Source organism: Micropterus dolomieu, linkage group LG22 (genome assembly GCF_021292245.1).
Source record: "Micropterus dolomieu isolate WLL.071019.BEF.003 ecotype Adirondacks linkage group LG22, ASM2129224v1, whole genome shotgun sequence".
Taxonomy (NCBI): Eukaryota; Metazoa; Chordata; class Actinopteri; order Centrarchiformes; family Centrarchidae; genus Micropterus; species Micropterus dolomieu.
The window spans coordinates 32,213,241-32,227,010 of NC_060171.1; the positions used below are offsets into that span (position 1 = coordinate 32,213,241).

General features: G+C 41.8%; 1 protein-coding gene across 4 annotated transcripts in view; it reads left to right on the plus strand.

Moving 5' to 3' along the window:
• Window positions 1-13,770, plus strand: part of LOC123961170 (septin-7-like) — a 53,426-nt gene that overhangs the window by 11,811 nt on the left and 27,845 nt on the right. For all 4 annotated transcript variants that reach the window (XM_046036308.1, XM_046036310.1, XM_046036309.1 and 1 more), the window contains one exon: window positions 8,432-8,538. In XM_046036308.1, the coding sequence (XP_045892264.1) occupies window positions 8,432-8,538 (107 nt within the window). The remainder of the gene's footprint in view (window positions 1-8,431; window positions 8,539-13,770) is intronic.

Sequence of the window (13,770 nt, forward strand, 5' to 3'; positions counted from 1 at the left end):
ATATTTTGGTTTATGAACATATATCTGCAAAACTGATCCCATCACCCTCAGCCGTACTTTGTGTTTACTTCCAATTATAACATTTTTACATTCTAACATGCTAAACTAAAAACGTGAAAAACATTTATACCCAGGATTTAGTTCAAAGCACCTCTGTACATTAGTATAGAACTTCCAGCATCAAACTATACAGCGCTGTGTAAAAATGATTTTATGCAAGCATGTCTATTTTCAGTTGTTTGTTTGTTTTTGTTTTTTAAATCTCTGGTGTGGTTGGTTTTGAAGGGGCCAATAAGCCCTGGATGTCCATGAAATTTGGGTGCTGATTCACTAGTCTGTGAATGAAGCAGCCTGTAAAGTGCTGGATGAGCTTGAATCTCTTTTACAGTCCAGTTGTAGTCTGCCTGCTAAGTCAGCAGCCGTCCTGCTGTCTATCCTGTTGTTGTTGTTATAGTTCTCTAAGCTTGTGTGTGTGTGTTGTACGCGCGCATGCGTGTGTCCAGATAAGACGGTCTGACAGGCTTAGGATTGACCGCCTTGCCTACTGACCTTTCAGAAGGGAGTGAGTGAAGGAAGACTTTGGTCTAGTTAATCTGCTGGCTTAAGCAGATACGTTAATACACACCAAGCGCACACAATTTATTTACCCACGTGCATTAAAAGTGCCTCGTTGCTTTTTCTTTTCCAACTACTTAATCACTCTTATGCCCAACTCTCTCTTTATAATAAAGACTCAGAATGAAGGATCTCAGCTACCGTCACGAGACACAGTGAGAGCTTCACCTGCTTCTTTGTCACAAACACACCCGCAGTCACAATGTTCCACATGTGGCAACTGGTGACTAACTGTAATTCCTCATTTATAATTTCAGTTCTCTCAAATTACATAGCCACACCAAGCTAGCTTCTAGCTCTCCTTGTGTTGCTGAACAGTGTCCTACTCGACACTTGACAAAAGAGCTGCATTGAAATTAAAATTAACGTTAGTGAGTGACATCTGCAGTGGTGCGTTCACTGTTGCTCTGTAATATAACATTTTCTCTGTGTCTGTTAATGTAGTATCAGATAATATCTCTCTCTGTGTTTCTCTGCAAAACACTTAAGTGGGTTGCCAAATATACTTTGGCAGGTACTAAGAGATCACAGACACAAGCGTCCAGAATGAGTTTCCTTCACAGGGTGCCTGGGCTCAGAGCAGGGGACAAGGAGCAGTAGAACCACTGCAGCAGGAAATGAATGGATGGATGAATAGGCTGTTATACTGTGTTACATAGCACAGGTGTTGCTTGTATTGTGCCAACGCCCTGTATAATGCATTATGGGCTTCACACAGCTGTGCTTTGTGGCCATAAAAAAACATTGGCTGGTTATCCTTGTAGGCTGTGCACAGTTTCTCAACTGCCATACTCTAGGAGAGTCAGATCCAAGAATGACAAGTCGGTACTTGTGTCCTCAGGAAGATGTTACTGTGTCACCTTCAAGACAACCAAATTCCCACACTTGAATACTTCTGGCTTCATGCAGTCATTTCATACTCACATCTGCCCAGTTCCCCACTCCTGCATTTGGACATGATGCAACATTCTTGCATCAAATTTTGGTGTTTGTTTTTATTTTTCATCACTGGTGACTTCCTTTAATATCTAGAAACCTCTCAGATCTTTATCAGTCATTTTCCAGCTTTCGAGGACACAGAAACATGTACTGAGAAATGTCTCAGGGCTCCAAATATACGTTATGCTACCCAGAAACCTCAGTTTCTGGTCCCTAACCAAGCCTGCCGAAAGTCTCTAGTTCAGTATTTTCCAGTCTGATCTCCGCCCTAGATCTGTGGTCAGGTTAGTTTATTAAGCCATTAAGCCGTCCACGTTACAGCAGAACAGGCCTCGTCATTATTGCTGGACAGCAGCCTGTTTACAAACCTACATCACAAAGACTCCTCATCGCCTGTGGGCTCAACACCCAGCACAGGCTACCCTGACACTGTGTCTACGTGCACATGTGGATGGGGTCGTGCACATGTGCATGTTCAAGCATGCTCAGTCAAACCACTGCAGGCAAGTCTCTCCCTCTCCTTTCTCGTTCTTTCTCCCTGCTCTGCTCTGGTTCTCTCCGTCTCTATTTTGAGATGCACATGTCTGCTGTGACCCAGCACGTGCCAGTTCTGTCAGATTTAGTCTCAGACTCGCACTCTAATTTTTTCTTTTTTAAACTTGAGGAAAGTGGGTTGTGTCCCTTCAAGGCTCTTGTAGCCAGCCCATGTGGACCGCTGCTGTCAGACCGAGTGCTGACACAGTTTAGGTCAGATTCTGACTCTTCCATAAACTCTGCTAGACTTGGAGATCCTTATCTTTGCCAAAACACTGACCTTTGCCCCTTGTTATAGCCAGTCCCACTTAGCCCTAACAATGGAGAATTATCTTTTCCAACAGTCTGCCCTCACATCCAGCGTCTGTATGTGACTCTGCTCTCATTTATGCCTGTATGTTCCCCATATGTCTACTTTCACACGTTCTGGTTCAGGCCTCACACATGCCTGTTAGGTGTGTGTGTGTGTGTGTGTGTGTGTGTTTGTGTTGGGTGCTAGTTAGTAGGCCCGTCAGGATGTGAGGGGGCCAGCTGCTGCCTCGGGGCTGAGAGACAGAACGGGAGAGCCGGAATGAGAGAAAGAGAGGGAGGAATGTCAGGAATCCCACTGCGACCATTTGTATGTTTGTTTTTCTGTCTCACAGTCCAGCATGCCGTAGCTCTTTCAACATGTTCGTATTTAATATGCAAGGTTTTCAGTCTTTACATTGATCCTGCAATATGCTACTGCACAACAATGAGTAAGCATCAGTAAACAAGTCAGACTCCTGGCGCACCAGCTGTACTGTCCCTTAAGTTAATTTCTGCTTTCGTTGGTTGCTATTAACTTCTCACAATAACTTAATAAAGTGATTGATAAAGTGTTACGCTAATAGTTGAGCTACTTATCTATTCGCGGAGTCAAGATCTCTTTTGCAAAAGAAGCTGAAGAACAAATTGAAACGAAACATGCAATCACAGCTATTATTAAAAATATCAGCAAGTACAACTTAAAAGTCCTTCAGAAGAACGAGTCTCTCTGTCTTCAGTTTGTGTTGCAGTTCATTCCAATAAGTAGTAGTTGCCGTAGTAAGGTGCTCAGTACCAGAAACCATTGTTCCCCAGTTCAGCAGATCTATCTGATCTGTGCAATAAACCAATTGAGATAAAACAATCTTTAAAAACAGCTGTCCAGATGGAGGTCTAGGCTTTTATGGTGTTATCAGGGCTCCAGACTAACATTTTCCACTAGCACTGTTGCTCCAATCTCAACATTTTAAGAGCACCAGCACAAAATTTAGGAACACCACTTAAATCTACATGCAACTCCCTGGGGCCCTATAAGCAAAACTCTGCAAAGGGGCCCTCCGTCCTGACCTGTGAGCCATGTAAACCATTTGCCATCGCCACACAGTTACACCTGACACCACAGTGCTCCCACTACAACCCTCCCTCCTTTTATAGAATCTTAAGATAAGTGAATGTTAACATTAACATAAATAAGAAATTGTAGAAAATGCAAAAAAGAATAAATTATAAGTCTGAGGTTTGGCGATGCTGCCTGGCAATGCGGGCATCTTTTCTGAGCTGCAGTTTATACAGTTTATATAGTGACACGATGGGGTTGCCCTACGCAACTTGTGTACTGAGACACACGCACCAATTCTCAGTCCCTCTTGGTGTTTCACATCATATAAAAAAACAAAACAAAAGAGGGGTAATATTTGCCTGCTAGAACAAAGCAGTGAGAGTTTTATTTCCCAAAGTTTTGTCAAAATACAGTCAAGTGGTGTATATATGAAGAAGTGCGCAAAGACTACGTTCTGTTAATGTGGGGCATAATAATAACCAACAATGGAGGAACTGAAGTACAAAACTGACAGCAGGGACGGAGAGGAGAAATGGAACAAAATGGAATACGGTTGGAGGCTGAGTGACGCAGAGACAGAGCTGTGGAGTGATGGCTCACTGAGTTAGAGAGAGGAAGAGGAAGAGAAACAGCGGGGATGTGCTGGGAGGGTCAGCCATCCATCACTGACGTTCAGGTCATTAGTCTATTTACAGAGAGCTGGCGCTGTGCTTCCACTTGTCATGTGGAACCAATATTTAATTAAAGCTGAACTAGGGAGGATAATTGGGACGAACCTGCCCTCAGGGGGGGTTAGGGTGCAACCGTTGCTTTGCAAGGTTCCTAACTGAGAGAAATGATGACAGACAGTCTATAAATGCTAAGGAAAGGTGCTAATGATTCCTTTCTTATCTCCTTCAGCATAGGGTACACTGGACCCTCCTTTATGAAAGGAAAGGACATAATGCCGCCCCACAGTTCCTTGCGGCAGCAGCATTTAAAGCATTTAAATGCTTAAGACAGCATTATTATTAAATTGAATGTAACAATAAATCTTTGTTACATGACAGATCTCTGTTCTCTGATATTTTAGGTGGTAAATTTCACATACATAAGGCAAGATTCTCTAAGTCCTACCCAAGGTTTTGTTTGGTTGAATTCAGTTAAACCTTAGGACCCATCTACACTGCTCCCTTTTAGTTTAAAACAGAGTTTTAATGCGAATATGATCTCCGTCCACGCCAGCGTTTTAGCTGCGTATCAGAGCTGATCTCCGTCTATACTAAAACAACTGAAAACGCACATCTGGTGGTCGTTCACGTACACTGGGCATGCGCGTGCCGGTGTAAACATGAAGCAGATGGTCTATTCTGTAGTTACAGAAGATTTGGCAAAAGAATAAAGTACTAGAGATGAAGAACCACATCAGATTTTTTTTGCATGGACCAATAACGAGCTGGGACTGTTACTGAATGTAACACGGGAGTTAAAAGCTGCTGTGACGCAGAAACCAGACTGGGAGTCGTCACAAAGTAAATACGGCTACATGCTCATTACAAGTGTAGACTGTAAGTGTTATTTGCACGGTACAGAATATTTTAATAAAAATACCAAATCAGAAACTCTGTCAGCAGCATCCTGTTTCTGCTTTGCATGACTAATAAGACCCAATCAGAGAGCCAAGTGTGAGCGTCTGCGTCATCGTTTTTACCCGTCTTCACTAAATCGTTACCCGGAGTTTTAAAACTAAAATCGGGGTCAGCAGTGTTTTCAAATTTCTCCGTTGTAGTTATTTGTTTTCGCTGTTTTAGTCTGGACGCAAGGTGCAAACGTAGCAAAAGGTCTCCGTTTTGAAACCAAAACCCAGTACTGTGGTTGGGGCCTCAGTGAACAAGAGTAAATTTCTGTTTCCTGGAATGGGGTTTAGTTTTTCTATAGAATTACAATAGACAATTGGCATTGAAGTACAGCCCAACAAAGCAAATACTAATAGAACCAATTATAGGTCACATGGTAGAAGGAGATACAGAGATTGGCTTACACCTCCCCACTCCTGTGTTTGTGCTACAGATTACAGTGTTTGTGAAATCCGTTTAATTTGGGCAGCCAGCATGACGTTTGCTGAGGATCCACTGCGATGTTTGGTCAGTGGGATGTTTAGGTGAGTTTTGTCCAGCGTTTGATTAGGACCCAGGCCGTCTGGCTGAGGGTCTGGCCTTTTGGATTGACAGATCTTGTTATCACATCTGCTCCACATACAAGACTGAGCAAGCCTGGTTCTCTAAGACCACAGACAGAGCCTGTCAGGAACAGAAACTGAAACCTTTGACCCATGACTTTCTGTCCTGAAATGCCAACACATAACAATAATTCGACAAAGAAATATCAAATGACTGTCGTACTGCAGGAACATGTGATTTCAATCATCTTAAAAGAAAACAGTGCTCCAAAACGCTGTTACTTATAGCTAAAAGCCTGCGTGCATGACTGCAAATATTTCAACTGGCCACATCTGAAATGTGGAGTGGGTTTCCGGTGGTTCCAGTTAATCCATCACATCTGTTTAATAGTTTTTGGTTAGCTAAGGTGGATGATCCAGCTGCAGCCTCGTGTGAGTGTGGTCATTGTTAGACTTCTCACTTCATTTCCTGTTTTCTTGAGTTTGCATCAGTAAGGACACCAGCAGAGCAAAGCTAACTGGAGAAGCCAACATATGGTTCGGTATTGAAGGACAAACATACCCAAACACACTCACTTAGCCCCTCCCCTCCACATTTAGATAACCTTTACGGGGCTGGGAGCAATTTACCCAGCACTGAAGAGGAGGAGGAGGTTTCATACATCTGTGCTATCTCGTCATGAAATGGCCTTTGTAAGCGTGTGTGTGTCTGTGTGTGTGCGCATGCTTGACCTCTAACTCTGAACAGTCCATCAAACGGGGGAGTCAGCTGTCGTCTGGCGGCACAGGCTGCGGGAGACACTGAGGAAAGTGTATTGGTAACTGACACAGAGCCAGAATGTAATCCATAACTGAGCAAACACTCACAGGGGGGGACCGAGGGATCAAGAAGGGGCAAAGACTGGAATTCATCGGGGCTTCACACCACGTTGATGTGGACTGAAGAATACACAGATGTCCTGTGAGAAGTATGAATCAATCCGTTCTCCCTGCAGATCTTCCCCCGCAGCAGTGGAGTGAACAGAACTGTCAAATAGTGCTTGAAGTAGAAATGTCCTGAGCAGATCCGGGCATATTTTAGTAGAAGTGATATGAGCTTAAATAAAGCTGAGCAAGATGATTCGGTTCCACCGGTGATTGACTCTGTTCTCACACATAAGCTCAGCCAATAGCGAATCTGTTATCTCTGCTCTCCCCGTACAAAACATTCAGGAAGCAGCTTCTCACTAGCTGTGCAAGTGTATCTAGAATAATTGATTCTGCTTTGAAGGCAAAGGTAACACCGAATAGTGATTTGATTTAGATTTTTCTTCTGTTCACTCAATTTGCATTTCATTACTATATAAATTGACAGGTGAGTTTGTCTATTTTTAAAAGCAGTCTTACTTCACAACATTTTCTCCACACCTACTACACAGTATTTAGTCAACTTGGGCACATATAAGGACATCTCTATGTTAAAGGAAAAACATTTTCCAGCAAATTGTTGGCTGAGTGACCCTTCTTTAGTACCAGTAGTCAGGTTGCATTTATATGTTATAACACTTTTTTTTGTGCTTCTGACATCTCCTAAATAATTATGAGGCTTTTCAAGGACTTGCACCCAAGTGTGTTCTATGAACTGGCATTTTACTTCATGCTAGCCTCACACTTAAACAACTCAATCTGGAGCACCTTAAGACCTTTTAATAAGAAGCCCAGAAATGGCAAACTGGGCTTTGTCAGCTGTCAGATCTATGGGAAATTGCTCATCAATCTAGAATTACTGGAGCAACATCTGAACATCATTTTGAAATGGAAAACCTCCAGCTTTCTGCTTTTAGGCTGCACACAGATGCTGGATGCTGCAGCAGTACAGCTTGGCAACACTACACGCATTCTTCTTAGCTGTGGAGAGCAGCTTGATTTCTTTGACTGAATGCAGCGGCCTGTTTGCAACACATTTTATTCAAAGTCCTAAAATATATTTTGCTTAAGCATAATTACTGACACTTCAAGGACGCTTCAAGGTCAAAGTCAAGGCTTCAGTATGTTGCTTTTAATTATTTGATTTATGAAAACACTTTGGCTTTGGGGAACCTTTGATTGGCCTTTTTTCACTTTTTTTAACCTTTGTAGGCTAAACAATAATTTGATGAAGACAAAACAAAAATCAGCAGATCAATCTTTAAAGGTGTGTAATCGTGGGAGTCAGTCAGAGGTCTTGCTAGGACAAGCAGCCCAACTTCCCTTCAACCAAACACCCCTCCCAACACCTCTTCAGGAGACACGAGCCAGATGCTCAGCCATTAATCAGTGTATTGTGTGTGTGTGTGAGAGTGTATGCTGTGTGTATGTTTGGACTGGCTGTGCTCTTTGTCAAGTAAATGTTAACTGTGTGTTTGTGCAACTGCTGCCTCTAACAGCAGTACAGGAGCAGAGAATGGAAAGTTGGCGCAGAAAGGAGAGAAATAGGAAGATTTATATGGAAGGGAAGCGCTGAGTGAAAGGGACGGCGGAAGAGTGGATGAATGGGGATGGTGAGGGAGAGAGTGGGCAGGAGGTGGAGAGGAAATGTTTTATTCCCTCTATCTGAAAGCCTTTCTTGCTGGCAGACAGGTTCCTGGCCTTTCCCCTCCACAGACAATGAATCTACTTTATTTTCTGTGCTCTAGCCCCTTCCCTCCAGGCCCTGTGTGACATAACATGTGGTCAGCAGGCTGTCTTTCCATTTGCTGTGCTCATTTCAGAAAAAAAGACATATGCATTGCTTTGCCACAAAGTGGAAACAGCATTTAATTTATAATCTTATCTAGTTGTCTGTTTTAATTCTTTTAAATTTGCGTGTGTTTCCTCAGGTGAATCTGGTCTCGGGAAATCGACGCTTATCAACTCTCTGTTCCTGACTGACCTGTACTCCAAGGACTACCCTGGGCCCTCCCTGCGCATCAAGAAGACTGTGCAGGTATATTTATTCAACATCAGGCCCGATTACAGATTAATTTGGCAACACACGCTAGTATTCCTCCTGCCTTTTCCACATCCTTTTAATGAGACGCAGCTGTACAAATTGTTTAATATGACAGAAATAACAACTCTTGAATCACCGTGTCTCTGTGATACTTGACTTACATACATGACGGTTCCTCAGCTCTTCATACCAGTTGTTCGAAATCCCCTCATGGTCGTGTCAAGGGTATTCTCCTGTCGTTTTGTCAGTGTATTGATCAAATGCTGAGAACTAAGGCCCCATCCACACTACTCCGTTTTAGTTTACAAACGGAGAATTAAAACAAATACTATCTCCGTCCACACCAGCGTTTTAGCTGCGCTTTGGAGAGTTGATCTCCGTCTACAGTGTAAACATGAAGCAGATGGTCTCTTCCTGGTTACAGAAGATTTGGCTAAAGAAAAAATAAACACAGACAAAGAAGTTTTTTTTGCATGCACCAATAAAGAGCTGGGACTGTTACTGAGTCGTTGCAAAGTAAATACGGCGACATGCACAGTACAAGTGTAGGCAGATAATTTATTTTATTTATTTATAAGTTATTTGCACAGTACATAATATTTTAATAAAAATAGCATGTCAAAAACCCGGTCAGTAGCATCGTGTTTCTGCTTTGCATGAGTTCTAAGACCCAATCAGAGAGCCAAGCGTGAGCAGCTGCATCATCATTTCTAAAGTCCTCCATTTTAGGTCTTCGGTTTCGCCGTTGTAGTCTGCATGGGAGGAGCAAACGTAGCAAAGGTCTCCGTTTTAATTAAAAAACGCAGCAGTGTGGATGGGGCCTAAGACTCAGAAATTAACCTAATCATTACCTTTTTAGGGCTTAAGGATTAATCCTTTTCAAATCGAAATAGTGATTTGAAAGAACGATTAATCGTTAAGCCCTAAAAAGGTAATTAGCTATTAACTAATTAATTATAATATATTAAAATATTAACTAATTGTTAAGATGGCGATTAAAATGTAGGTTAATTATACAGCGCCTCTGACCCGTTTCAAACAGTCATGCAGTTACAGGGTACCTGCGGGGTCTTAAAAGTATTAAAGTATTAAATTTCATATTCCAAAAATAAGGCATTAAAAGTATTAAATTTCATATTCCAAAAATAAGGCATTAAAAGTATTAAATTTCATTACCAAAGTATTAAATTTCGTTTACCAAGGTCAAATTTGTTCTTTGTCCTTTCTAATGTTATACGGCAGTACAGGTAACGTTACTGTTTACGTCAGTGTTTTGCTTTAAGCTCTGGACTGTGGGGTGTTCGCGGTGCACGTTCTCTGGCATCCAGCTGTGGCGCATATCAGTCAGTTAGGAAAGAAAACAAAACATCTCTGACGGGCTACTAACAAGCTAACGCTAGCTCGTCGCCTGTGAATGGGAAAGTGTTTGGAATTCAGAAAGCCAGAGGTACGGACAAGTGGCGGTTGAGGCCGAGGACAGTGGAGCTCACACTACGACATGCTAACGCACATTAAACTTACATCATCCAGATGCGCCGATCACCGAGACAAGGAAAAAACAAACCGGGGCCCAACTCCTTATCCCCAAGCCAATACTATATTTCAAACAGCCTTAAGATGCACAAACCGAACAGGATGAATTATCACATTAAATTACATTACCTTATCTAGCCAAGGTGTAACTAATTGTAACAACTCGTACTGCACAATTTGTTAGTATTTTTTATTTTCATTTCATAGGTGTAATTTACGCTGGGGATACTGGGGACATGTCTCCATCACTTCTTTTGAAGCATATGTGAAACATGTTCTGAAAAATGGCTTGCAACAAGAAATGTTGAAAAAAAAATATGGAAATACTTGAGAAAGGTTATTTGCACAATAAAAAAACATGCAATGCCATTTAAAGATAGAAGAAACAAATGTGCATTGTCCAAAAAAAGTTTAAGCTAAAAAAACAAGTTGCTGAGTACTGCATTATATTCTGTTTGAATTGTCATCTGAATCACTTTATATAAATAAAGACAATTCTACCATAAACTGGTGCAGAAAATGTCTCCAGAACGCAGGAAATTAAGTGTTTAGTGCTCAAAATTTTCTAGGGGACCCCCATTTATATATTTCAGCGTTTAATATTTCTACAAAATAGTGTTAAAATATCTTCTTGTCTTCTTCTTGTGAACCCAATATTGTAAATTGTGCATGTGAGCTAAGTTTATCGTCACACCCCTAGTTTGAACCCCTATGTTCCCACCACTTTTCAACACAAAGTGACGTCCTTGATTTATTTTATCTTGTCAAAGTACAAACACACCTCAAAAAGCTATAGTGTGTTAAATATTAATGTATTATAATATAATGTTTTATTAAATTCATGTAACTGTAAATAATTTTCTCTGGCTTAAAATTCATACAGATTTTTCATTATACGGCAGTGAAGATAATGGCGCCAGCCGAAATGACGAAAGCAGCGGCTGTGCTGCAGTTTTGCACGTCGTCAACTCACACTGAAGTGTTTCAGCAACAGAACGTTTTAGCTTCCCTACATTGTTGATGTGATGTCATTCTGTGTGCTTCAACTGTGGATAACGGCTCTCTGTGCACCCATACCATTCCGCTCTCAGCACGGCAACATCAACATGGAGCATTTCAGAATAACAGCGTTTTGCCTGCCTGATTTTTCTGACCTGTTTACTGTTGATATACGATCAGTAGAGTGCACAAGGCGTTTTATTTTAGAAATCGACAGGATTCTCTCTCAGTCTGTCTGACTTCCTGTCTGGTTCATCTGCTCTGCTCCTTGACGCAGGTTCCGTCAGAAATATACTGGCAGTGAATATTGAACTTTAGCAAAACTTAAAAAAAAAAACACATCTCAAATCGAATCCTAAAAGTTATATCGGGCAGAAAAATCGCAATTAGATTTTTTTCCCCCAAATCGTTCAGCCCTACGTTTGATAATGCTAGATTTCTCTAAGCTGTGTGTGATTTAATGCTAGCATTGAGGACCAGAGTCTGCAATGTGTCACTTAGATCTGACCATGGACCAGTCACCTAAACATTTTCATATGCTGAGAAGGAGCTCATTAATAGAACACCATTTAATTGGTATGTGTATGTATAAACTCTTTGAACTGAATTTAAATTAATTTCAGAAGAATACATATTCAGCACTATATATTATCAGGCTTCAAAGCCACATTGGTACCAGCTGGAACCAGTCCTTGTTGTTATGCTGCCACTGAGGGTAAAAGGTTAAAGCACATAGTGAAGAATGGAGAGAGGGAGCAAAAGATGGGAGTATTCTGGAGAGGAGGAAGAGAAAAGATGAGAAGTATCGTGGAAAAGGAGAGTGAGAAAGAAGGATGGAGGAACTAAGAGGGAAACCACGAGGCCACAGGGCCTGGTTTTGCCCTTTTATGGTCATGACAAACTGAGGAGGAGGAGGAGAGAGGCTGCATCTGGAGCAGCGGTGGGGAGCTGAGGACAGAGGGAGGGAGGAGAAGCTTTGGAGAAGGGTTGTGAAGGAGGTTGGAGAAGAGGGCGAGTGCAAGTACAACAGGGTGGAAGAAAAGGGTTGTGGACAGGATGTAGTCCGGAGGAAAGAGGAAGGATGTGGGTAGCAGGAGAAGAGGGACATAGAAGCTGTGTGAGGGGGGGAGGAAAAAGACACAGCAGGGTAAAACTTTAAGGGGACCTATTATTCTTTTACATATTTTCTGCCATTTCTATAACGTTAAAAAGCTTCAAATAAAAAAGTATTTAATAGAAATCCCTGCCAAAACCTCAGATATCCTCCTGTTCTGAATGCTCTGCTTTCAACAGCTTTTTCTACTAACTTTCCATACATGGTCATTTGCTCCAGGAAGAGAATGCTGGCCACGCCCACACAGGGACATGCAGCCCCATCCCTGCAAGCTGGTAAACACACAAGACAATGGCCAATCAGAAGACAGTGGGCTTTGGAGGGGGGGGTGCCTTAAAGAGACAGGAGCATCTACAGCTTGTTTCAGACAGATGCTGAAATGAGGGCCTGCATGAAGGGCCAGTATAAGATAGAAAATTCTTTTTTTGAACTTTGAATCATACAAGGCTGCCATAGAAGAGTCACAGAACTACAATATAGGGCTGGAAATTCAGTTCAGCTCGGGTAGGTAATTTATTTCAGAAGCATTTTGTTTTATATGTGTTAAAATTATCTTTACATCCCAACAGCAATAAATAAGTCCAGTGCTCTGACACAAACATTAAAAATATCCAATATCTGTAGCTATGACGGGACTGTAATAAGCAGGCCAATCATTTCATTTGGCCCACCTACCTGACTATCTTTGTGCACTCTGCTCGTGCACTTACTGGGCATTAAAATGTGTTTTGGGGCAGTGGCTTTGGACCAAGGCCTGGAGGGAGGGGTGTGATTTTTCAATTGGATACCTTTAAAATTTAACAGTCTCTTGCTAGTTTCTCCATTGTTGCCTACCCCAGCTTTAGGAGTGTATCTGAGGACTGAGGCAGGGATGGATTAGTAAGAGGAAGAGACTGGAGAGACCAAGAAAAACAGGCAATTGGGTGAGAGTCCTTGTATTTCCCCTGAGACGTGATAAGGTCAGTAGCAGGGCAAGAATGTTCTCATGAAATGTTAACACTCAGCCTCACACACACACACACACAAGGAACTAAAAAGCTGAAAAATAAATATCTTTACTTGATTAATGAATGATTTGCATAATCATAAAAGCTGCTCTCACACAGTCACTTAAAACTCATTTGTCAAATCACTTTGCAGCCGTATTTGGCTCCCACTGCAGCAGTCGTCTTTGCACATTACCACAAACAAGCATCATTCACGCATCCACAGACACACACACACACAACTCCTCAAGTTTGAGATTTCTGCTTCTACCCAAACTCAATGGGAGTGAACAGCAGAGGATCTTTCAAGCAACTGTATCAGTCTTGCTCTCAGCAGTTTTTATTTAAACGACTTCCTGCTGCAGAAAGAGGCCCCGCGATAAAGATATGGAGTTTCTTTAATTTTACCTTCACTGTACTGAGGTGGAGGCAGAAATATCGAAAACAGACAAGGTAAACCTAAACTATCAACATGGTTAGATAGTATTTTTTCAATATCAAAGGCCAAAGGTCACACCAACTTTTAAAATGGCAAAATTTAGCAGCGAAATAGGTTTGTTCCCATGGAGTCACTGCTATCAATGGATTCGCTGG